A 25,742-nucleotide genomic window follows, 5' to 3' on the forward strand; every position below is an offset into this window, starting at 1 on the left:
AAAGTTAATATTTATTTTAGGAGGTTTTTTTTTTATTTTGTTCGTTGGCGTACTCTCCCTAGACGTTGAATTTCTTTCCTGACGGTGTCTTTCCACCGGGGAAGGGTTAGGGAAGTCTCCCCGTGGGAGATGGCCATCAACCTGGCGAGGACAATCAACAAGTGCAGATTGTCTCCGTTTATTTTATCATCTAATTTTCGCAGTTCCACAAAGTCCTCTTGAATTGCCTGGAAAATAATTGGATTAATAACAATCAAAGTAGGCACGTTTGAAGCGTGACTTTTCTTCCAAATTTGAATGTTTCTATTCAATGACTGTTAATCTCGTATATATTTACTCGTCAGACGATTTTATAACAGGAGTTGGAAAAGAGAAGATTTTTTCGGAAAAACTTACACTCGTGATTTCCTCATCAATTTGAAAAACGAGTCGTTGCAATTTTCTAAGATACTGCCTCACATCCTCTACTCGATTCTCATCCCCCAAGTGCAGTGTCAAGATCTGATCAACTTTTGAATATCCATTCTCAACGTCTTTATCGATACTTAAGGGCACTTGAACGGTGCACTGAAACATCCCATACGTTTTTCAATATCTAACATGCGAGTGTACGTTTATGGATGACCTCAGATAATTAATGCTAGAAAGTTACTAAAAATAATAATGAACTCACTGGTAGGAAGGACTTAGTTTCTGACAGTATAAGAATGGGAATGTCTGCCTCGTGTTCCATCGTGTAGAATTTGAAATCGTACGTGACTTTTTGGAGCGTCAATAAATTATCAATCGCTTGGTAATTTTTCCTCCCCTCCACAGAGAGTTTGCCAGCTGTGAGTTTTGTTTCATCGATTACGAGATGAGTGTTGTTACTCAGTTGGAGAGCGCCACTTGTTAATCGATTGCTCTCGTAATCTTTTCTATTCAAGTGAATTCATCAAAAATTTTTACATTTTTTCTCCACAAATTTAATTAATTGGCGGGTTTAAAAGAAATAACACTGATCATTTATCCCCTATACTTACTTTGGTACAAAACAGCCATTGTTCAAACTATCTAACGTGCATTCAAAATAGTGACTCTTCGGGACTATTTTTTTGAGCACGTCGTAAAGAATTCTTGGAAAATCAGGAAATTTTTCGATTGGAAAATTCGTGATATTCAGAGGATAATTGCCCAAGCATAAATCATTCCTCCTCAAGTACCTGAAGTTTGTGAAAAAAAACATGTAAAAAATATAGAGAAAAAAGCATACCATTTAAATGGAGAACTCACACAGTAGATAACAAATGAGCAATGAGGAAATCTGCTGCTAAATCATCACCGAAAAGAACGTGGCTGAACATCTTGTGCAAATTGCTCCTGGTGGAGCCAATATTTGGAGTAATGTGAGGATATCTCCTCGGCAGATCTTCAATTGAGTGGGTGATTGCAACGGCATGTAACCGAGGAATCAACGATGTGGGAGGATTGTGGGTACGAATTTCAGCATCGTATTCCAATTCTTCTGGATCACAGACCGTGTGAACTGTTGGATCCAGTGATATGAACCCAATGACGTCAACAACTTGATTTAATTTGAATGCAGCATCTTCTTCGTAAACCTAAGGACCAATAATTCACATGTTTCATTCTATATAAAAAATGAGGAAAGAAAAGGAAAATATAAAAATAAAGAGGCTCCACTTAATTCAGATGGACAAATTTTAAGACACACCTTCACAATGCAGGCTCTACCTCCTTCTATGGGAATAGGAAAATTCAAGAGATTTTCTGGCAATGATTTATCTCTTCTTTCCATCCCATTGAGATTGATTTCCTCCTTCTCCCTTTTCTTCGCAGGCTCGGTGGTATCCATTGCTTCCTCATCTTCTTCGAGGGGCCGTTTCATAGAAAGACGTGGGGATTTCTCCAGAGTAAGTTTCAAGTCTGGCGACTTCTCTCGAGCCCAGTCATTCAGGCCTGGTACTGAAATAACTACGAATGTCTGTCTTTCAGCGTTCTTGTTGTTTTCAGACTCCAGGAGAATGCTCTCGTTTTCCTAATTCAAGGGAAAATGCATTGAATGCGCATTTTCATTGGTAATTGGAGAGAGGGGAGATTAATTGAAAGTTTGAATAGAAGTTTGTTGGCAGTATTATACATGAGACGAACAATTCTTTCCGTGTCTCACACCTTTTACTGCCTCAGTGATTCGTTCTAGGCTACACATCTGTTCTGGAACGTCAATTTATTGTGACGGAGAATTTTAAGATGCTCCTCAATAGCCATTTATTTTTGTCGATGTAGAAAATGAATAAATACCTGACAGAGTGCAGTATCTCTGTACATTCCACTGCGTATAATCTTCCCTCCATTTCTGTCTATAACCTCATACCGTTCAAAATAAAACTCAGGATTGTACATATCCTGGATCATCCCTCGGAATCTCACCAATTGTCCATCCCTCAGATTGTGAAGAGCAGTTGAATTGATCGAGGGAATTTCTCTCACCTCCTCGACATTTTCCAGGAAGATTTTGCATGATGCTCGATTATTCAAGAAATATTCGCACGTCCAATCTGTCACACTAACAACTTCAAAAAAAATGTGTTATTATTACATGAGCACCTACTGAATCACCGCCAGAATATTAGATCAGTGCTTACCATTCATGGTGATGCAACAATTCACTTGTAAAATAATCCTCAAGACTTTTCTTCAGAGAAGATGCAACAACATTCGAATATATATCCTGTTCTTCGGTAAAAAAAAAAGCAGTGACTTGAACGGGGTAATAAAAAGGCATCAACTCCGCTTAAAAGCCGAGGCGGCGCTAGTACAGTAAAAGTACTGTACAGTTTGAATTTCGGATGTTGGTGGAACTGTGTTGGCGTATGCGCAGTGAGCAGTTGCTCGAAGTGACGCGCTCCCTCCAGATTCCAGGATTCCGTGATCCCTCTCGCCTGTCCTCACCTCCACGATTATCCAAAGTCGGAGGCCAACTGATGTTGTAGACGTGATCTCGTGTATTTTTCTCGTTAACAAGACTGTGCAAAAATCTACACCCCATCCAACTTCAGGAGCTCAGCTCCCTCAACATCCCTAGTTAATTGATATTTTGTGATTTATTCTACCGATCGTGTGCTAATCGAAGATAATGTCAACACAGCCCCACAGTAGGAAACGTGTGTGCTATTATTACGATAGTAAGTTATCAATTGTCAATATGATTGAGAATTGTCTTTATTTTATTATTCTCGATAATATCTGGATCTCTTCATCTGACAGAACGTTGAATTGCACGGTCAGCGTTTCGGTCACGTACTCCAAAATTTATTCGTCTTCATATCGCTTTATGGGGATTTCTTTGAGCTTTTACAGTTGATTATTGTGAAGTGGTGATTGAGGGTGAAGGGATTACGCAAAAATTGGCATTTTCGCGGGTTAATTACACCTAGGTGAGATGGTTTCGAGGGCCCAAAGCCGAGAGATTCACTAGTGAATTTTTCGTATAACCGTAGTTTACAAAAGACGCCATGCTCTTGTCAAGCCGTAGCTCACCTGAGAATTTCTCGACTTATCTCTCAAAATTGGCGATAGTTTCATTAGATTTTCGTTTATGCTGTGAAGCGTACTACACCGGGGTGAAATTAGGAGAATCGTGATTAATTCTCGTGGAAAATTCTATATAAATGCTTTTTCTTGAAAAATTGCAATGACATTTTCCAATGTTCCTTTGAGATTCATATAATTATTGGGTATGGAAACATTATCGTGGCTGGATTATTCAAATATTATTGATTAACGACGTGGTAATATTGATTGCGTGGGATTTAATAGTTCATGTAGGAAAAGTGAAAATCGACTGGATTTTTACATTTGAGTAATCACTTAAACATGTTGACTTTAATACTGGATTTTTAATAAAGGTGACATAGGAAATTATTACTATGGACAAGGGCATCCCATGAAGCCTCATAGAATAAGGATGACCCATAATTTACTGCTCAACTACGGACTCTATAGGAAAATGGAGATTTATGTGAGTCGACAGAACAAACAAGAAAAAAACAAATTAAAATCTCGAAGCTAAAGCTTTGGTTGTTTTGAAATTGCAGCGTCCACACAAGGCCACAGCTGACGAGATGACCAAGTTTCACAGTGACGAGTACATCAGATTCCTGAGATCAATTCGACCGGACAACATGAGCGAGTACAACAAACAAATGCAGAGATTTAATGTCGGTGAAGATTGTCCAGTATTCGACGGGTTGTATGAGTTCTGTCAATTATCAGCTGGTGGTTCAGTGGCAGCGGCAGTGAAGCTCAACAAACAGGCGTCAGAAATCTGCATAAATTGGGGTGGAGGTCTCCATCATGCCAAGAAAAGCGAGGCGTCGGGTTTCTGCTACGTTAACGACATTGTCCTGGGTATCCTGGAGCTGCTCAAATATCACCAAAGAGTACTGTACATCGACATCGACGTGCACCACGGGGACGGTGTCGAGGAGGCCTTCTACACTACTGACAGAGTCATGACTGTATCCTTCCACAAGTACGGAGAGTATTTTCCCGGAACTGGAGATCTCCGAGACATTGGAGCTGGCAAGGGAAAGTACTACGCTGTGAATATTCCCCTGCGAGATGGCATGGACGATGAGAGTTACGAATCCATCTTCGTTCCCATTATTTCTAAGGTAATGGAAACTTTCCAGCCGTCAGCTGTTGTTCTCCAGTGTGGGGCTGATTCTTTGACTGGAGACAGGTTAGGCTGTTTCAATCTAACAGTCAGAGGTCATGGCAAGTGTGTCGAATTCGTCAAGAAGTACAATCTCCCCTTTCTCATGGTGGGTGGAGGTGGATACACCATTAGGAACGTCTCCAGGTGTTGGACGTACGAGACATCAGTGGCCCTGGGCTGTGAAATAGCCAATGAGCTCCCCTACAACGACTACTTCGAGTACTTCGGTCCAGACTTCAAGCTTCACATCAGTCCGTCCAACATGGGAAATCAGAATACTGTGGAGTACCTCGAGAAGATCAAAACCAGGCTCTTTGAGAATCTCAGAATGCTGCCACATGCTCCAGGGGTTCAGGTTCAGGCTATTCCGGAGGATGGGGCTACTGTTGACGACTCTGAGGCTGAGGAGAAGGTCAATCCTGACGAGAGACTTCCCCAAAGGGATTTGGATAAGAGGATACAGCATGAGAATGAGTACAGTGACAGTGAGGACGAGGGTGAGGGAGGCAGGAGGGATAACAGATCCTTCAAAGGCTCCAGAAAGAGACCGCGACTGGAGAAGGGGCAGGAGAGCATGGAAACAGATATTAAAAAGGAGGATGATGCCAAATCGGAAATTAAAGGTTAATTTTCATTTTTATTTATTTTCACTTCATTGATTTCCATTGATTTGGAATTTTGATGAATTAAATTTTTTGGGTTTCTAGAGAATGATAAGGACGATAAAGTCAATGCCATGAACGAGGAGACGAAGAAGGAGAGTGTGAATCCTTGATAGGCAACAATCTACAACCGAAGAAATTGACATAAGAAGAAATCATAATAATAATTTTTGAAATCAAGTATAAATAAGGAACTGAGAGTTGGAGTTATCGTTGGGTTTGGAGTGAGTCCTCTCTGATTGAATCAATTGTCGAGCCTCAGTTCGTGGAGTATATTCAAATTCATTGCAGCATGAATGATCTTTGTACAGGCCTATCTCCCGGTATCCAGAGATATTGATGATGAAATTACTATCTGGTATCGTGGAGGGAGCTTTCAGCACGACGCAAGATAATTTTTATCAGAAAATACAGATGTATTCGGTGTGAGTGTCAGTGATTAGTTATTCGTAGGATTTTTTTTTTATAAATTACTTCGATCAGTCTTGTTCCTTGTCTTTACTAATAGAATTTTTCAGTGAGAATGATCAGTTGAGGGACTATCTTGCTTCCTACTTTTGTACAAAACCAATATTTCCAGCTCTTATCCGATGGCATTGTTTTTTTTTTCGTTTTCATTCCATCTCGCCTGGGTAATCGCCAGCGTTCCATCATTTCCAATGCTAAGTGCTCCATGTATAGATTAATTTGGTAGAAAAACCGAATCTTTCCCTCAGAAATTCTCGGCAATTTTTATTGGAAATTTATTGTAATTCAATGTAATCGGTAATTCGGCAAAAATTTTTCACTCAATTGCTTTTTGTTTAATAGACTGAATTTCTTATACGTCAAAATGATTCTTTGGTGGATTTTTTAATAGAGAATCTTAAGCATTTTCTCTCTACGTTAAAAAGAAAAAAAAAATAGATAATTTGTGCCCAAGAATTCTTGGTAAAAAACTGGTTTCTTGGAGAAGACGTTCGGTTTTTCTTTCGGATTTTTGTTACATGCCATCCTTCTCCTAATTAAATAATTAAGGCGCCAGGATCGTTGTATCGTTGGTGAATCCACGGATATTATCGTATTTTTCATCTAGGTGTTAGGATATTACACGGTGAAATTATGTAATCGAAAATTTTTGCGTTGCGGAGTAGGGAATTGATTCATTCGTGGCAGAACAGGGGTGCAATTGCAGGTGAAAATTGTAGCATTTGAAATCGCCGTTTTTCCTATTTGTGATGACAAATAAAAATTAATAATTCAACATGGGTTCGTAGAGAATTCACTCCTCACAATCATTTATGGATAATCAAACAAATTCTACAGAAACAAATAATGAAGCATTGAGAATGAATAATGTCTTCACTTATATCGCCAGTGATGAGGGAAAAAAGGTGGTATAAACGCATTTTTCAATCATTAAAAACTTTTACTTGTAATACGAAAAAACATTTAAACACGTAGATATTTTCTTATTTGATCCCCGCAGTGGCTGCTTGTTTTTTTTATTGTCACGCATTGATCACAGCCAAAACGTCATCAATAACCAACCAAAATGCGATTGATCGGCAACTTGAACTTTACAAAATACGTGTCACACAACTCATCCCCACTAATTGCCATCCCAAGAAAATTCTAATCATCAAAAAACACAGTGAACAATTGATCTAACCTTCAAATGTGAAGCCACGATGTGTCGATATATTTCGCATTCCCCCCCAAAATTTGTTTATCGCGACGAAAAATATAAACATAAACATATACAGCTGCCTTTGAATTTCTTGGCAATTTAGTCTGCGGTTTTCCTCAACTCAATAAAAATTCATTGGCGTGATGGAACTGGGCGAAATTTCGATGAGTTAGTGATCTCCAGAGTTTCATATCACAGTGAATATTATCATAAAAATTATGTTTCTCAATTGATTGTAATTCAATAATTTCAATATTCATTACAAAAGTGACAATTGATTCTCCATCTGCATAAATCCAAGATAAAAATTGAAGATTGAGAATATTAGTATTAGATAAATAAATATCCTATTTACATTGAATCCTTCGAATTCACCTGATTAAATTGAAGAAATTAATGAGAGTTTAAGAAAATACGATGACTTCCCATTTATCTCACGTTATGACCCTGGCAAACAGTATTATTGGAGTGAGTGTGTTGGCAATGCCTTTTTGTTTCAAACAATGCGGAATAGTTTTAGCAATTGCAGTCCTATTGCTCTGCAGTGTTCTGTCAAGATTGGCTTGTCACTTTCTCATAAAATCAGCAGTTATGTCGAGAAGACGAAACTTCGAGTTCTTGGCGTTCCACGCCTTTGGCCCCATGGGCAAGTTCCTGGTGGAATTATTTATTATAGGATTTTTGCTGGGCACCTGCATTGCATTTTACGTTGTCATCGGAGACCTAGGGCCTCAGATAATCGGCAAGATGTTGAATAAAAATCCAGAGGATATCAGGACGAGTTTTCTCCTGACCACTGGTGCCTTGATTGTCTTCCCTCTGGGATTACTGAAGAATATTGATAGTCTTGCTAATATATGCACAGCTACCATTGGCTTTTACATTTGCCTTGTCCTGAAAGTAATGATAGACTCGACCAAACACATCTTCAGTGGAGATTGGTATGACAATGTCAATTACTGGCGACCTGCTGGCATTCTCCAGTGTTTACCGATATTCTCCATGGCTTTGTTCTGTCAGACTCAGTTGTTTGAGATTTACGAATCCATTCTCAATGTTTCGCTGGAGAAGATGAACCACGTTGTCCGAGGAGCACTCAATATCTGCACGATGGTCTATCTTTGCGTCGGATTTTTTGGATACGTTGCATTTTGCACAGAATCATTCTCAGGTAATCACTCGTACTTTTCCTATTTCCCATTAAATCTCATTTTGTCTCACAATTCGTGATTTTTTTTTTCTGCAGGAAATATTCTCATGGTTCTCGAGCCGAGTGCAACGTCAGACATGATAAAAATAGGATTTGTACTCTCTGTAGTTTTCAGCTTTCCTCTGGTGATATTTCCATGTCGAGCAAGTCTTAATTCCCTTCTTTTCCGACGAGTAAGTTGAAAAATTCCTCAGCTGTTACATTTTTCCCGTCAATCGAAATATTCACTCAATATACCATTGAAATATTCACTCTCAACCAATTTATTATTTATTCTATGCATTATTCCTTGATTCAGGTGCAAACACACGAACCAGTGAACAATTACATTCCAGAAATAAGATTCAGGTGTTTGACATTGACTATTGTGACAGTGGCTCTGATCACTGGAATATTCATGCCGAATATTGAATTTGTCCTTGGTCTTGTGGGTTCAACAATTGGTGTGATGATCTGCCTGATTCTCCCTACAACATTTTTCATCGTTATCAGTGCAAAAAACACCAATGAACGACTTCTAGCACAAGTTATTTCCTTCGTTGGGATATGGATTATGATCCTTGGAACTTATGCTAATCTGTATGCCATGGAGGAAGCCTCCACGTCTAAAATTAACCTCAATACAGGGAAGCCCATACTCCAGATTAGTAATATTGAGTTGAATCTTCTTAAAAGCAATGACGAACTGCTTCTACCGAAAGCACCTTTAGTTCCTGTTATTCAGCAGGAGAATATAGGTAAATAAATCACAAAATATTTCAGAATTTAAAAGTGCCAAAAATGAGAATACAATAAAAATATTATTGCGGTGGGGCATTGTTTCATGGGATATTTTTTTAATGGTGTGATTGGTGTGTCAATCTGTGACATTAATTGAATAGTGAGAAGAATTGTATGAATTTCAGGAATTCTCCAGCCAAATTTCAAAATTGACATTGAAAAAGTGCCAGATATGATGAGTATTCCTCGAGAGCCAGTTCCACCTCCCAAGGATAAACCAAAACCAGTGGAAAAAGTAGTGACTGAAAAGTCTGAAATAATTAGCAAGCCACTGGACACAGGTGAGACGATCATCAGTCCCCAGGAAAAGACGGAATTAGTGGAAGCGAAAATAAAACAGGACGAGCAGGCGAACGAAATTCTCATAAATTCAGAAGTGAAAAAAAACGAGGACGCAGGAGTGTCCCACGTCACTGGGAAATTAAATCTGGAAACCAACGACGACACGAGACAGGATCACTTTTTGAAAAAACTTGAAGAGCACAAAACTGACATTCGCAAGTTGATTGAAGAGCAGAAGGTGCTCCTCCAAGATATTGAGCACCACAAGGAGGAACTTGAAATGGAAAAGAGAAAACGATTGATGTACCAAGAGCCCGTCCAGAAAGAATCCCACTCGAAGGACCAAAATGATTTATCAAAGAACAAAAGAGAGAAAAACGATGAGATTCGTCAAAAACTCGAGGCCAATACTGAAATTCCACGGGTAAATTCCGATATAAATTTGAAGGAAACCAGGAAAAATATTGATAATACAATCGAGGCACAAATTTCCCTGAATGCATCGTCGGGAAAAATTCTAAATTCAACAAATTCCAGTGCTGATTCAATGAACATTACGTTGATTGAATCGAGAGGTCCAATCGTGAATGTTCTCACCAACTGGACTGTTACGAGGAAGATCTCAGATATGATATCAAAAAACGAGAAAAACCAGTCTCAGAGGACTATCAACAGAGACCAAACCCCAGAAACTAAAAAGACTATTTATCATCAACTGCCAATTCCTCTGAAGCTCATCAATCAAACGAAGGATAAAGAAAAGGAGTCCAAGATGCCAGATGCTATAGGGGGTGGCAGAGAAAAACGAAATGTTCAGCATCCCCAGTTAAAAATGAATGAATCCACTGGAGATGACACAAATCCCCTTGAATCCCATTTACAGAGAGATTTGAAGTCTTTGGAATGCTCGTGAAGTATGTTATTTTTGAAGGAAGTTTTTAAAGAAACAATGAGCAAACTTTTTCGAATGATTTCCCCGATAAATCATTAACTCTGTGTCTTTATATTGTTGAGAAAACAGTAGGCTCGAAAAAGCCTACAGTGCTGTGAAAACCGTTGCAGAAGAGAGGTTGCAGGAGAGAAGTTTCGCAGTCCAAGAAAAAAATCTCTCAATAACTTTAAAAAAAAATATTTTTTTAAACGTTATAAATAAATTCCAAAAGAATTGGCTGTTCGTTATCTGAATTTCGACTAATTCACAATATTTCCAAAACGCTTTTACCGAATCAAGAGCTCATGAATATTTTTCTACTCTGAATAATAGAAGAAAGGATTGAAGAAGGCTGACAAAAATGTATAAAACCTGTAAAAATATATTTTCAACGAATAAGTAACTGAACTGACTACTACTTGTGTTATTATTACCCTCAATAACTATCGAAAGCCCCACCAGCCCCACTAGCTTTATGGATTTAGCCGGTGGATCGATGATTAAAATTATATTGCAGCATTGATTGGGGGAGTTGGGTGGTATTTTGAGCGGTAGTGGGTATAAGAACACGAGCGTCAAGGTAAAGGTAGCGGAGTGGTTGCAACATTCACTCGGTTGATCGTTGTTCATTGTAGATTGTTCTATTAACAAGAGACACCTGTTCAAATAAAAAAAAAATGTTCTTGATCACGCAGTGCTATTCCATCGATATCTTATCAAACATTTGAAGTTGCCTCTACATATCAACCCAATATCATCTTCAAAAATGAATTCAATGGATTGCAAAAAGGTTCGTCATCATTCATCTCCACTTTTTCTATTTCAAACAATTCTCTTCGAATTTCTGGATCGATGAATATTTTTCCTGTACCAGCTTCTGCCCAAAATTAAATAGATTTTTGGGATAGGATAAGTAATAATAATTTGGATAATGAGAAATTGTTCTGGTTTTCTCTTTAATTCTTGGGAATAAGTATTTTTGTAGTAGAAACTAGTATTATGAAACCCTGACATGTCCGGCTATTGATTGACCTCGCTGCACAGTGCAACGTACCTCGTCTTGTAGTTCTCATCCAGGTCTTCTCATTCATGAAGTGATAATGGTACTGATGGATTTGATTTAGCCCGCGTTAAATTAGTGTTTACATTCGTTAACTCTTATTTCTCTTGTTCTCTCTTATAAATGAAAAATTAAATGATTATCCAGCATGTACAAGACGAGGGTCACACGTATCCCGGGTCGAAGCAAGTGTCCATGCGCAAGAATAATGTTATTACGTGGATGAAACATAAAACATTGTGACACCGACAAGATCAGACCCATTTTTTACTGGGGCTCATTGTCACTATGGTTTTTAATAAGGCAGCTATCAGTTTGGGCCTTTTGAGACTGTGTATAATTAATAAATAATACTCTTGATTTTCTCAAATAATGTGTCATGATTAAATTAACAGAGTGTTCGATTGAATTCTGACAGCTCCTAGAGTGATAAAAAATCAGATTTAAGGTTAGACACATGCTCATACCAGACTAGGGTGAAGTAGTGCTGAGAAATCATTCTGTACTATTGCGAAATAAATTTTCAAATTCATTGGAACGTTAAATTTTTTTTATTCATCCACACGACATTTGTCTGTGTTTTAATTGGATTTTGATGTCTGAAAAATCAGAGAATGACTCAGAGTACCTCTTCTCACAATTTTTAATAAGACGAAGGTTTGCTAGGATGTGGGCTAGAGGTAAACTCGTGGCTTTGTTGGAGGGAATGAGGGTCGTTGCGAATGGATAATTCACTGAAGAAAAATTAAACGATTGGATTTTTTTTTTCGATGTGATAGCCGAGGAAGATACTTGGAATTTTTTTTGAGACATTACACTGGAGTTTATCGAGAGAATGGATTGTTGAGAAAAGCCTTGAGAGTTTATTGATAGTTCCGAGATGAATGGAAATGTTTAGTGAGAACGTAGGGCAATTCTTTCAGGGTAATGAAACTCGCGGGACATTGAATATTAATGATAGCTTTAAAATAATTTATTTATTTTTCACATGAATTCGATAAATGTATCTAGTGAATTTTATTGTCTTTTGAAAAAGGAAAAACTAGAAGTTGACATGTGGCTGTCAACGGGAGAAGCAGCGAGCCTCGGTGCCGAGGAAGTGGCAGCGAGACTCCACGTGGATACGAGGAATGGGCTGTGGTGGCAGGAGGCAGAGCAGAGAAGACAACTTGTCGGGTACAATGAATTAACAGTCAAAGAAGAAGATCCCACCTGGAAAAAATATATCGAACAATTTAAAAATCCATTGATTCTGCTCCTTCTGGGCTCGGCATTCGTCAGTGTCTGCATGAAGCAATTCGATGACGCAGTCAGTATTACAGTTGCCATTATTATAGTGGTAACCGTAGCATTTGTCCAGGAGTACCGTTCAGAGAAGTCCCTCGAGGAATTGAATAAATTGGTGCCACCAACCTGCCATTGTCTGAGGGAAGGCCGAGTGGAGACGTTCCTAGCCAGAAATCTAGTGCCAGGAGACGTGGTGCTTCTTAATATTGGTGATCGAGTACCCGCGGATATTCGCATCTACGAGGCGATCGACCTGGCCATCGACGAGAGCAGTTTTACTGGTGAGACCGAACCCTCACGAAAATCAACATCTCCTCTGTTGAAGAGTAACGGCCACACCTCTAAGAAGAACATCGCCTTCATGGGTACTCTGGTACGTTGCGGCAATGGAAAAGGGATCGTCATCAACACCGGGGAGAAGAGCGAGTTCGGGGAGGTGTTCACAATGATGATGGCAGAGGAGGCCCCAAAGACACCCCTCCAAAGGAGCATGGACATTCTCGGGGCCCAACTCTCCTCCTACTCGTTCTGCATCATAGCCTTTATCATGATGCTCGGGTGGATCCAGAAGAAGGCCTTCCTCGAGATGCTGACCATCAGCGTAAGCCTGGCTGTAGCCGCCATCCCCGAGGGTCTTCCCATCGTTGTTACAGTGACTCTCGCCCTGGGTGTGATGAGGATGGCCAAGCGAAAAGCCATTGTCAAGAAACTGCCGACTGTCGAGACCCTGGGCTGTGTCAATGTTATCTGCTCCGACAAAACCGGAACCATCACGAAAAATGAAATGACGGCGACAATAATTGTTACACCTGAGGGCTACGTGGCGGATGTCTCAGGTACTGGCTACAATGATCGGGGAAAAGTAAAAATTCGAAAGTGCGATAATTCAGAAACAGCAAAATTGGCAATAACAAATGTACTCGAGGTGGGCTGCATCTGCAACAATGCTGTTATTCAGAATGACACACTGCTGGGTCAGCCAACCGAGGGTGCCATCGTCGCTGCTGCTATGAAATTTGGCATGTATGGCACCGCTGAAAAGTACCTCAGACTCCAGGAGTATCCCTTCTCCTCAGACCAGAAGATGATGGCTGTCAAGTGCATTTCCAAGTACTCAGAGGACAAGCAGGAAATTTATTTCGTGAAGGGAGCCCTCGAGAAAATTTTACCACAGTGCACCAAGTACTCTATCAATGGCCAGTTGTATCCGTTGAATCAGAAGAAGGATCATGAGCTGCTGGCGGAGGCTTATGAGATTGGCCAGCAAGGACTGAGGGTGATAGGTCTGGCTCGTGGCACCAGTCTTCAGGATCTCGTGTATGTAGGCCTCATTGGGATTTGTGATCCACCACGTGAGGGGGTCAGAGAGGCCATCACCATTTTGACCAACAGTGGTGTCAAGGTGAAAATGGTAACTGGAGATGCCAAGGAGACTGCTGGTGCCATTGCTAGTGTCATTGGCCTTGACACTCTGCACATGAAGCTCATGTCTGGGGACGAGATCGAAGCTATCTCAGAGTCTGAGCTCGAGCAGGTAATTGATAATGTCAGTGTGTTTTACAGGGTGACTCCCAGACATAAGCTCGCCATTGTCAAGGCTCTCCAACGTAATGGCAATATCGTCGGCATGACTGGGGATGGGGTGAACGATGGAGTAGCTCTCAAGAAGGCTGACATTGGTATTGCCATGGGTAAAAATGGTACTGATGTGTGCAAAGAGGCTGCTGACATGATCCTCGTGGACGACGACTTTCAAACGATCATTGCCGCTATCGAGGAGGGAAAGGGTATATTCTATAATATCAGGAACTTCGTGAGATTTCAATTGAGCACGAGCATCGCTGCTCTGGCTCTCATTGCACTTGCAACTCTCATGAGCATTCCCAATCCCCTCAATGCCATGCAGATACTTTGGATCAATATAATTATGGATGGACCACCTGCCCAGAGCCTCGGAGTTGAGCCCGTGGACAAGGATGTCCTCAAGCAGAAGCCCAGGGACACCAAGGAACCCATGATCACCAAGAGTCTGATCATCAATGTTCTTCTTTCTGCAGTTATCATCATTCTGGGGACTCTGTGGGTGTTCAACAGAGAGATGAGCTCTATGGGCATTACTGCCAGGGACACCACCATGACATTCACTTGCTTCGTATTCTTTGACATGTTCAATGCTCTGAGCTGTCGGTCACAGGTTTGCATTTTTATAAATTGCGACTATTATTTCATTAGGTTGATCATTCAGCCAGAATTTGCCATCTATTACTTTTTTTTTACAGACCAAGTCAATATTCACTATTGGATTTTTAAGCAATAAGATGTTTTTGGTGGCTGTGACACTGTCAGTCATTGGCCAAATGCTCGTGATTTATTTTCCTCCGCTGCAGAGCGTTTTTCAGACTGAAGCGCTCACTGCAAAAGGTGAATTACCGGTGGCAATTTATTATAATTACAGCTGGATTAATGATTATTGAATTGAAATTTCAGATATAATTTTTTTGGTGGGGCTAACATCGAGTGTTTTTATCATAAGCGAAATAAAGAAGCTCGGTGAGCGGCTGTGGGAGCGTCGACGAACAACTGGACGGTATTACAGTAAGTTTGAATTGGACTTTGTATGACAGTTGCTGTCTGGCGAGGAGGAAAAAACGGATTAAGCTCGCGCCAAGTTGTTCAATCACTGTAATTGAGAAGAGAACAATGGAGAGTATCTCATCAGATTCACACTCTGGCAACCAACAGAATATATATCGCGATAGAGACACGTTAACGTGCTTATGTGATCAATACGTGCTTGTGTGCATGTGTGCAAGAGTATCTATGTCAACACATGTTTCCTTGTTATCTCTGGATTGTCGTAAAGTCATCGATGAATTTACAGAACACAAGCAGCGGAGAGCAACGTCTCCCAAGTACGTCGCTAGATCTTAAAACAAAATCGTTTGTTTCTTCGTTACTACATATTACCACATTTGTTTACGAGGACGAGTTGAATGCGCTGAGATCCAGCCAACTTTGCATGACTAACGAAATTCTAACTGAAGTAAGTCTGATTGCTCGTGGATATGATTTTTTTATTTTCGAGTCAAGCTTTCGGGAGAAATGGGGAGATTGATTAGTTAAGTGGGGGAAAAAAAAACAATGTAGATCGCTGGCCATTTTAAGGATGTTTCACATCTCTTTAGCAAAAGTTCGGACTTTTAAAATTTTTCTGGCAAATTATCCATGAAATTTACATGAAAATCGGATCAATCCGATTAACAATTTGTCAGAAAACAAAAAAAAATCGGTATTTTTGGATAAAAAAGGGCCAGACCGTCCTTTAGTACTGGCATTTTGGATTACGACATTTTTTTTTCGCCCTCACCTGAAATTTTCTTCACGTGTTTGGTCACTTAACCATTTATGAGTGTCACCGCACAGCATTCCATTGAGTATTTCAGTAATCAAGTGATAAATTCAAATATCAAAAGTTTTTTTCTGTATATAATTTAATTAGCTGCAATTTTCGAGATAAAGCCATACTTAAAAAAAATATTAAACGTGGGTTATGTCACTTCTCCACATAATTACCGATTTAATTCTGATATATAATTATTGGCAATTATAGAGGTGTATTTTCGGATTTCTGAGTCTTAAGATAGGTATAAGGGAGGATTTGTCGAGGCGAATATAAAATTTCTATCAATTTCTTTCATACGTGTTGAATAACCATTTGAATTTCTACAATTGCATCTCGTAAAGTAGCTAATTGTGTCGGAACTTGAAGTATGAAATATAAACTCGTAATAATAATGTTGGAAAACGCACAATGAATATTAAGAAATTCATAGCACATTTTCACTCTGATCCTAGAAAAATACGAGTTCATCCATGGCATTTATTTTTACTCAAGAGATTATATATTAAGAACAGTCATTGCTTGCAATGAATAATAATCGAGATGAATTTAATAGCAAAAAATAGAAAACTTGCGATTGAAATATTGATTCTTATTTTTCCGGTAGCTTCTGTATATTAGGGCAATAAATTCTCTCACGTTGCACTATTTTAATCGGAGAGAGAAGGTGCATAACTAGTGATTCTCAACTGTGATTATAAAAACATCAACATTCGGATTTGGTGCTACATAAACAAGGGCCTATCTACACCGAAATTCCAAAATATCTACCAATTCCATTGAAGGTTATCTCAAATAATGAATTCAATGAATCATTGAATTTCATGTGATAATTCAAATTTATAATAAATTTTTTAATAAGAATCATCGGTGCAGAATGGCCCAAGCAATTTATTATTCAGAGTAGAGAGAATTACCACTTTCTCATATAAATCATGGCTAATTCTAATAAATTATACGACGTGTAAATGATCACGCTGAATTTTAAAAGCATTTCTCAACTTAAATATTGATATTTTGTGTTTTCTTTATAAATGAATGAAATATTGAATTTGGAAAATGTGGAAATAAAGGGAAGAATGGAGTGAATTATGTTTGTAGTATTTTCTTAGATCTGTTAATTTATTGCTAACGTATTCCACTCATTCCTCTTGAAGTTTTTTTTTTACTATTTTTCTAAAATAAAGTTATGAACGATTAATGAATGCCTTCGAGTGCGCTGTACGTGCGGTATTGGTAGAGATCTGGGCCACCGTAGCCATAAAGTAGTCTTCCTCTGCCATTCTCATCGTAGTAAGGGTAACGATACTTTGGCCTGTTTCACATAATAATTTATTTGCATGTTTTCTAAATGAGAAGATATCAGCAATAACTCCTTGGCGAATTTTCAATTGGACATTTTTCAATAAAAAAAAAATTGTTAACCGTCCATCTACTGGTCGTCATTCTCCTTTGTACAAATTAATAAAAAGTTATTGAAACTGCGCGGGAGCAAGGAAATTTAAGAAGAACATTTCTAAATTTTCGTTTTACCTTTCAAAATATTGGAAATTGGGGGCCTTGGGCTCAGCAATGGTAGCTGAATTTTCTGGCAGAGCAGCCATCATCATTGAAAAAATAAACAGCAGTTTAACCTAAACAATAACGATAACTATTAATTAATTGAATTGCCGTTTCTAAGAAAATATTTATCGGAATGATCGGAAAAATATACGGTTCAAGACATTAGACTTCGGTGAACTTACGAAAATGTTGGTTTGCATTGTCCTGGTAGCACTATTATTACTTTCTCTGGAGAATCTACCCACAAGGATAGCCGATTAAGACTGAAGAGTCTTGACAAATGGAAGGAATGAAGTTAAGCCGAAGGTAAAGGAAGTTGGGGCCTGCGGCCCACTTGTCATCGCAAGTGAAAGTAGACCGTAAATACCTCCATGAACATGTAGAAATAACTCTCAATCTCTCTATTTTTCATCCAACTCTATCCCTTCCTCATTCCAAAAAAACACATTTCTCACATTTAGTCGAAGATGGGAAAATTCCGGAGAATAATATTTTTTTTTTTATAATTTCACGTAATTTTACATAACGTGCGACAGATTTTTTTTTTTGTTATTGAAATAATTGATATAACACATAGGAGATCTTTGAATGGGGGAATGTCCTGAAAATTCCGAGAGATAGGAATCGAATTATATTACAGGATGGACAGAGGACGATACAAAAATATATTGAGAGCTCATGATCGAGATTTGTACAGAGGACATACCCCCCCCTACAATGAAACGGATGTGCAAGGCGCATGCGCCAAACAAACTGGTTGTTGGGGTATGGTTCATGTTGGTTCGTGTTTAGGAGTAAAAACACAGCTGGTCTGCGATCTTCAATGACGATTCATCGTTTTCCCATGTGATTATAGTGGAAGGTAAATTTCTTCATGAAATTCGTCCACCAGAAATCGTGAAAAATTGGGAAAAATGCTCGGTCCAGCTTCAATCTCCACATTTTTGTAATTCCGGTTTGATGGAAAAAATAGTACTTACTGCAATTGATTACATGATTGTTCTCCGGACAAAGGAGTTTGTGTCGCCTGTGCTGAAAATTGTATCGTTCTGGTAAGTCACTATTCTCCGATTACCTCCTAATTATATCGTTCTTTAAATTCAATAAATTCGGAATAAATAAAGATTCACAAGCAAGAGGACTGAAATTTAGTGTTGCACTGCATCGTTAGATTATTCGGTCATTGTGATTTGTCCCGCATTCCTGTGAATCATTTCAGAGTCCTACAGCTGGGTTCAGCTGCTCCTATCGAGAATGAAAATTTCCTAGTTGTTTTATCTCCTCTGTTTTTGATAACATACTTATCTCAGGTCAACAGTCTAGCCTTGATCAACTTCTGTGAATTTTATTCTCTAAAACGAGTCGTGCATTTTTAAATTACTCTCCTCGTTGTAAATAACACATTAAAAACGCTATTACTCCGTCAACAATTCGATATGCACGAGGGGTTTTCTATTTTTTGGTCCAGATAGGAACTCAGCAGTGGAGTTAAGTTAAGTGAGATAACTTAATATTTTTCCAGATTATTGTTTTGATAATCGATCAATTTTCCGGAATTATCTCTGTCTTGATCTCACTTAACCACTTGGCTACTGATTTAGATGAACGCAGAGATTAATTTATTTAGAGAGTGGAATGAATTAAGGCATTGGAGATTTGTTTTTTGGGGGTTTACGTAAGATGGAAAGTGGAAGGGCCAGATTGAGAAGTCGATTTCGATGAATTAATGAGAAAAATCTATTATTGATTTGCTGGAATGTACTGGAATCATTGCGAAGGTTGTACTCTTTTTTTTTTTTTATTTAATCCCATTGGCATTTCCTTGGGCATTGGGTTGGGTATCGATCTGTATACACTGCCTCGTGGCGACTCAGCTGTCGAGGTGCCAAGCCACGGTCACCATCTGTTCAGCTGTCTTTATTTCTCCTCCGACTCCGTGGGGGCATGTCTCAGACTGGGATAAAAAAAAATCTCACGGATTGACTTGTTTCCTTTTTTCCAAGACGTCATGTGCCTCATATTTGTCTCTGTAAGAGATTATCAGAGAATACTAAAATGAAAAAAAAAAATAATTTCAGATTGCTGGAGGGTAAAAATAATAAGAAAAAAAAATGGCATCAACGAGTAATGAGAAGCGAAGGGGCTCATCGTCGAGTATGTTTGGCCACAAACGAACAGAGTCTGGAGGTTTGAGCAGCCACAAACGGCCAGAGTTGGGCCATCGTCGGGCTGAGAGTATATCGAGTGCCTTTGGCCACAAACGGCCAGAGAGCTCTCACAAACGTAACGCCAGTGGTAGCTTCTTCGGGCACAGAAGGTGTGAATCAGCAAGCAACTATTATCCAGTTCACCGGAGGAATGAGAGTATGTATGCAATGACGGGACTGTACGCTGAGAGTACAGGTACTAGTTCAGTTGGTCTGGAGCTTCCTCCCAACGAGGCAAAGCTCAGCCACGACACCGTCATCAGATGTCACAGCAGAAATCCAAGCTCGGGTCTTGTTGATCATCGTGATTTCATCATCAAGTGTCACAGCAGAAATCCAAGTGCTTCCCTGGTGCTTCCATCGGATAAAGCCGATAAAGAGCGAGCCCACACACCCCCAATGAATTTGGAGTACAAGGATTGTGGCATATTGAGCTGCAGGCCATCCTTTATCCAGAGATTTGCTGGAATAAAGGTTTTTGTCTTTCTTCTGTCGTTTCTGGTTACTGTCCAGCAGGCACTCAGCTCTGGCTATATCAATTCTGTGATAACGACCATTGAAAAGAGGTTTGAGATACCCTCGAGCTTGTCAGGGCTCATAGCGAGCTCCTACGAGATTGGCAACGTCACCACTGTCATATTTGTCAGTTATTTGGGCAGTCGACGACACATACCAGTGTGGATTGCCATTGGAGCTGCGATAATGGGTTTGGGTTCCATGATATTTATGATTCCTCATTTTACTGCTGAGCAGAATCTCACAACGACGTTGAACAACTCGAGCTCTGACAATATCTGTCGTGGGGTGTCCCTGAGGGAGCAGGATATGGGTCTTGGACGATTGTCATCGGGGCTGTCCTCTCCTCCATTGGCACCGCACAATAATTTACGAGGAGATAACTGCATTCAGGGCTCTCCATCGACTGCTGGACCTGTGATGCTCTTCGTACTGGCACAGCTACTTCTCGGCTGTGGAGGCTCACCTCTCTTCACCCTGGGCACCACCTACATCGACGATCATGTCAGGCCTGAGAGTGCATCCTTGTACATTGGCTGTATGTACAGCATGGCTGCCTTTGGACCTGTCCTAGGTTTTCTTCTTGGAGCTTATCTACTCTCTTTTCACATGGACTCACTCTCCTCCACCATCATCAGCATTGATCCTGGTGATCACAGGTGGGTTGGCATGTGGTGGGGTGGATTTTTACTGTGTGGTCTGCTGCTGGTTCTTGTGGCTATCCCATTCTTCAGCTTTCCTAAGACCCTTCAGAGGGAGAAGGAGAAGATCAAAATAGTGGAGAAGGGAAAGAGCAGTGGCAAGGAGAAGAAGGAGAATCTTCAAAATGACAGTGGATATGGCAAGGACGTGAAGGATATACCACGAAGCATGTGGAGACTAGTGTGCAATCCTGTGTACGTCATAACATGTCTAGGTGCCTGCATGGAGCTAGTTATCGTATCTGGTTTCGTCGTGTTCTTACCGAAATACCTTGAAACCCAGTTTAGTTTGGGTAAGAGTCAAGCAAGCATATTCACGGGATCAATTGCAATGCCTGGTGCTTGTATTGGTATATTTTTTGGTGGATGTCTATTGAAGCGACTGGAGTTGAGGCCAAAGGGGGCCGTTCAGTTCGTTCTCGTTTCGAACATCGTCTGTCTGACGTGTTATGGATTGCTATTCTTTCTCGGTTGTGACAATGTCAGAATGGCCGGCACCACAATACCCTATTTTAACAGCACCAGCAGTAGCAGCAGCACCAGCAGTAGCAGCATAAAAACACCCGAGCCCTTTCAGGTGAATCTCACTGCGTCGTGCAACTTCGGATGCGAGTGCAGGATGAATGACGTAGAGCCTGTCTGTGGCAACAATGGACTCACATATTTCAGCCCCTGTCATGCCGGTTGCACTGCCTTCAGCTCAAAATCCAATTTCACCAATTGTGCATGTGAGTATTATTCCCTTGTCCATGTCATTAATTATTTAATCTTTATTTTTATTATTTTCAATTGAATTTATTATTCAAAACAGGCATTCATGGTAATTTGACAATGTTACCTTCATCAACAAGTGAATTTGCTGAAGTGACAGCCATACCAGTGGCAACAGCTGGTCCTTGTACCTCACCATGCAAAACAATCTTCCCCTTTCTCATTCTCCTCTTCTTCATGACGTTCGTCGTTGCTGTTACCCAAATGCCATTGCTCATGATAGTTCTTCGGTAAGTCACTCTCATAAGTTCCTCTAATCAATTCGATAACACGAGACAAGAGAAAATATAATAAATTTACCAATTAAAAATGACAGGTCAGTGTCAGAAGAGGAGAGATCATTCGCCCTGGGGATGCAATTTGTTATTTTTCGATTATTCGGTTATATTCCGGCTCCCATACTCTTCGGTAATTTGATAGACTCGACTTGTCTTTTATGGAAGAGCACCTGTGGGGAAAAGGGAGGTCGGTGCTTGTTGTACGACATTGAGCAATTCAGATACCGATATGTGGGGCTTTGTGCTGGTATGAAGATCCTGGCGTTGGCCCTCTTCCTCCTCGACTGGTGGCTCATCAGGAGACGGAGGCAGATGGAGGACATGCCCCCTGCCATCACCGCCAAGGAACTCATTGGCTCCATTATCAGCCTTGATAAACTCTTCGAGGAGAAGCCTCATCACCAAAATAATTCGGATAATGATCCAGTTATGTACAACTCTGTGAGCAATACTCAATCGTCAATTTCATCACCCACAGATCCCACTAAATCGACACATCTCGATGAATCAGAAGCAGCACAGCTAACACAGGGTTCTGGTGACTCTACTACCCATTCCAACTTGATACCCCATTTATTGACAGACACTAATAATCCATATGTTTAATGATAATTGTAATTATAGGAAGGAAAATGCTAGGAGAAATCTTTTAATAGACGAATTTATGGCAAATTTTGCAGACAGCATTTATTAGGGGCATTGGGGCTGTTGGTAGAGATTATTTGAGGATGTGCAAGTATCTTTCACTCTTTTTTTCCCTCAAAAATATATATTTTTGGAATATTTTCTCATGATCGAATGGTGGAGGTGCGTTGAACTTTTGGAATGCTTTATTTTTTGTGTGAAATCGAGTTTTAATGGTGATTTTTAAAGTTTGCAAGGGAAAATCAGTGGTGACGGCTTAGATATCCTCTGGAAAATACTTATAGTTGTTAAACTCCTTCTGCCAACATCTCCCTTGACGGATACTGTAAATATAACGATATAACTGCCTTAAAAACCGCAAAACTAGGGATGTAATCGATTAATGGTACTCGTAACATGATTAGGGAGGACTTTGAAGAGAGAGAGAAAAAATTGAGAGCACTGTTGGGGTGAAATTGGAATTAAATGAGATTTATGAGAAAAAACTCGTGAGATTCCAAGTTTTTATTTTGAAACTGATGAATTTTCAACTGATTCACGTAATTTCTTCTTTTTTTTCTTTTTTTTCTTCCGAACGGAAGCTTTTTTTTAATACTTTTATGTAGAATAATTTTTATTGTCAAACAGTCACTGAATTTTTTTGTGGGAACCATTTCTTTGGGAAAATTCATTAATAGGCTGGGAGAATTTTCACTGAAAAATCCTCAACAGTGAGAAAAAGTAAGAGTCTCGTAATATGTAAGTCGCACTTTATTTCATATCAACGAGTTCTAAGCAGTCAATATAGTATTACCGATAATACGATCGAGGACTCTGTTTACAACCTTTTTACTTCTTCCTTCGACGCAAATGTTGCGATAACTCAAATCGATGGTGAAATCGAAAAGCGAGATAAGTTGAATTTACCTTATTCTTCTTTTTTATGGATTCATCTCCGAAAACTATACGTTTAAAATTAATTTCTGTTGTTTCGAGAATGAATCGATAATTGAGATAAATAGTAGATTCGTCCTATACAATTTTATTATAAATAAGAAATGCAATAGTACTGGTTTATCCTTTTGAAGGATGCATGTACCATAGAAGTGCATTTTTCACTTTTTAATATGCTGTACAGATTTGCATCCCACGATTATCGAATACTTAATAATTTGAACGTGAGTTGCAATGAAAGATGCAGATAGTTGTACTAATGACGATTAACGATTAATGAATTTAACGATAAACTACTAAAATCAATAGTAAAATTCTCATCAAGTGGAGAACTAAATTTAATGCAAAATTCACTGGCTGTCGATGACATTAAGTTTGTACCTGAAGCTGTCGCGATTCACTCGGAAGAAGTAATCGACCAAATGAAACGTGTCAATGTGAGAAAACATGTGAAATTCGTTGATCCACTCGAGGAATGGAAAGGAGAGAAAAATTTTTTATTGCCGAATATTTATTTACTTAAGCCAATGATGATTTTGGGAAAATGACTCGACAGAAGAATGTGGAAAAGTAAAAAAGTTTCAAGTTAGTAGATATTTGGCAAAAATATAGATTTTTTTTTCGTTGGAATGAGCGGTGAAGTTGGAGGGAGTGGAGACTTTCCTGAGAAATCGACTCGGGACAGACGATTTATCACATATTGCACAAGCAACGTCAATTGTTCAGGGTGATGACGCACTGTGAGTCATCAGAGGAAATGAAGGAATCAAATTCAATTATTAAAGAGCTCAAAAATAGGGGGATAATGACGAGAGATGTAAACAAGTTTATTCCGCTGCTCCATATCTCAATTGAAGATGATTTTGTTTTAAATTGATGAGAATCTCAAATTGGAAATTGGCCAGGAGAGACATTACGTTTATGTTTATTAATATGATAATAATACCCAGCTTGTAGATATCAATGTATTTTTGGTAGGGACCATAAGAATATGTTTAAGACATTGTGTATACAAATTGAATTCAGCATAATGATGAATTGAGATAAGTTGATTTTAACCTTTTGTAATTATCGATTACTTTCGAAAAATGTTGCTTCAACGAGGAACTGTTAAGACTATACAGTAATCGAATAAATAATCGATCGTTTTTCAAAATAATCGATAATCGTTTCTCATGCGAATGAAAATACGACTTAAATCACTTGACCAGTCGGATATCGATGATAACAATTGTAGAAAATTGAGTGTTTTCCCTTGAATAATTGTTAATCTTCGTTTTATCCGATAACAGAAGAAATAACAGAGAGAGACTAATTTTTTGGATTTTTTTTTGGGTATTTGCCCTAGCGGAAATGGAAAAGGAAATGGAAGATGAAGCGGTTGACTTGAAAGTCAATAGAATCATGTTGTTCAGTGTGACGATTGTGAATCAGTGATCTGTAGTGATTGGGAGAGTGATAGCCATTAATTATTAACGAGAAATATGCCTTAAATCAATAAAGAAATTTGTTGGTATGTCAAAGTGGAGTATCAGCGATTGATTTAACTTGAAATTAAACGAGCAACAGTTTAAAGCGAAAACGTAATCAGGGCAATTTTGTATCGGCAGGGTTTCTGTTCCATATCATGAATTTCTAATTTTTAAGTCTTATTGTTACTCCTTGAATGACCGGTGAATGTGAGACGATTCAATTGACAAATTATAATAGAATTATAAAACGGAAATGATAATGTTTATTTGATACCTACCTGTTGTCAATACTGTGAAATTATTTCCCATAAAATGTCCATGACTGGGTTCAAAGAGGATTGACTAAAGTAGAGGCTCAGTTCTGGGGGTTTGAGTGAGGGAGGGCGCAACACGCAATGCTGGGGTGTCCATCAAGTCGACGGGGTGAATTTTATTTTCTGCTGTACGAATACTTTTTGTTTTTCATTTGTTTAACTGCAATTTAGCCGACTGTAGCACGTACGGAAGGGGGAAACCACATCTTGTGGAATTTCAATTGAAAAAATTATTCAATATGTTGAACATATACCACTAATGAGTTTATATTTTTAAATGAGCGCGTTGTCCTAGTGGTAACGTGCTCGACTGGCACGCCGGTGGCCCGGGTTCAATCCCG

The 25,742-nt window shown here is 39.2% G+C and overlaps 6 protein-coding genes across 11 annotated transcripts; 4 read left to right on the top strand and 2 right to left on the bottom strand.

Annotated features, from left to right (window-relative positions):
* Positions 1-10: 10 nt before the first annotated feature.
* On the bottom strand, positions 11-2,818 carry LOC105271357 (mini-chromosome maintenance complex-binding protein). Its single transcript, XM_011312864.1, has 8 exons — positions 2,646-2,818; positions 2,302-2,573; positions 1,715-2,038; positions 1,273-1,601; positions 1,023-1,202; positions 674-917; positions 397-567; positions 11-227 (listed from the first exon to the last, which is right to left on the bottom strand). Exons 1-8 carry the CDS (start codon positions 2,650-2,652, stop codon positions 33-35), a joined length of 1,722 nt encoding a protein of 573 aa, XP_011311166.1. The 5' UTR covers positions 2,653-2,818; the 3' UTR covers positions 11-32.
* Positions 2,819-2,876: 58 nt separating this feature from the next.
* HDAC1 (histone deacetylase 1) lies at positions 2,877-6,285 on the top strand. Its single transcript, XM_011312866.1, has 4 exons — positions 2,877-3,185; positions 3,909-4,021; positions 4,098-5,343; positions 5,428-6,285. Exons 1-4 carry the CDS (start codon positions 3,137-3,139, stop codon positions 5,493-5,495), a joined length of 1,476 nt encoding a protein of 491 aa, XP_011311168.1. The 5' UTR covers positions 2,877-3,136; the 3' UTR covers positions 5,496-6,285.
* Positions 6,286-6,672: 387 nt separating this feature from the next.
* Positions 6,673-10,662, top strand: LOC105271359 (putative sodium-coupled neutral amino acid transporter 10). Of its 3 annotated transcripts, none has more exons than XM_011312868.1 (5): positions 6,673-6,755; positions 6,851-8,222; positions 8,298-8,434; positions 8,560-8,998; positions 9,167-10,662. In XM_011312868.1, the coding sequence occupies exons 2-5, from the start codon at positions 7,469-7,471 to the stop codon at positions 10,234-10,236; spliced, it is 2,400 nt and encodes a 799-aa protein (XP_011311170.1). In that variant the 5' UTR covers positions 6,673-6,755; positions 6,851-7,468; the 3' UTR covers positions 10,237-10,662. The 3 variants fall into 3 exon arrangements, with proteins under 3 accessions (XP_011311170.1, XP_011311171.1, XP_011311169.1); XM_011312869.1 differs by having other exon boundaries at positions 6,674-6,755; positions 7,566-8,222; XM_011312867.1 differs by having other exon boundaries at positions 6,719-8,222.
* Positions 10,663-10,854: 192 nt separating this feature from the next.
* Positions 10,855-16,618, top strand: SPoCk (secretory pathway calcium atpase). Of its 4 annotated transcripts, none has more exons than XM_011312870.1 (5): positions 10,855-11,044; positions 12,351-14,795; positions 14,881-15,022; positions 15,089-15,196; positions 15,483-16,618. In XM_011312870.1, exons 1-5 carry the CDS (start codon positions 11,021-11,023, stop codon positions 15,530-15,532), a joined length of 2,769 nt encoding a protein of 922 aa, XP_011311172.1. In that variant the 5' UTR covers positions 10,855-11,020; the 3' UTR covers positions 15,533-16,618. The 4 variants fall into 4 exon arrangements, with proteins under 4 accessions (XP_011311172.1, XP_011311173.1, XP_011311174.1 ...); XM_011312871.1 differs by lacking the exon at positions 10,855-11,044 and adding an exon at positions 11,316-11,357; XM_011312872.1 differs by lacking the exon at positions 10,855-11,044 and adding an exon at positions 11,369-11,762.
* A 540-nt stretch (positions 16,619-17,158) lies between these two features.
* On the bottom strand, positions 17,159-17,892 carry LOC105271362 (uncharacterized). The gene is made up of 3 exons (XM_011312874.1): positions 17,747-17,892; positions 17,535-17,635; positions 17,159-17,316 (listed from the first exon to the last, which is right to left on the bottom strand). The coding sequence occupies exons 1-3, from the start codon at positions 17,762-17,764 to the stop codon at positions 17,199-17,201; spliced, it is 237 nt and encodes a 78-aa protein (XP_011311176.1). The 5' UTR covers positions 17,765-17,892; the 3' UTR covers positions 17,159-17,198.
* Positions 17,893-18,321: 429 nt separating this feature from the next.
* LOC105271363 (solute carrier organic anion transporter family member 5A1-like) lies at positions 18,322-22,709 on the top strand. The gene is made up of 4 exons (XM_011312875.1): positions 18,322-18,616; positions 19,643-21,716; positions 21,800-21,989; positions 22,076-22,709. Exons 2-4 carry the CDS (start codon positions 19,676-19,678, stop codon positions 22,641-22,643), a joined length of 2,799 nt encoding a protein of 932 aa, XP_011311177.1. The 5' UTR covers positions 18,322-18,616; positions 19,643-19,675; the 3' UTR covers positions 22,644-22,709.
* The last annotated feature ends 3,033 nt before the right edge of the window (positions 22,710-25,742 follow it).

Source organism: Fopius arisanus, unplaced genomic scaffold, assembly GCF_000806365.1.
Source record: "Fopius arisanus strain USDA-PBARC FA_bdor unplaced genomic scaffold, ASM80636v1 scaffold00108, whole genome shotgun sequence".
Lineage (NCBI taxonomy): Eukaryota > Metazoa > Arthropoda > Insecta > Hymenoptera > Braconidae > Fopius > Fopius arisanus.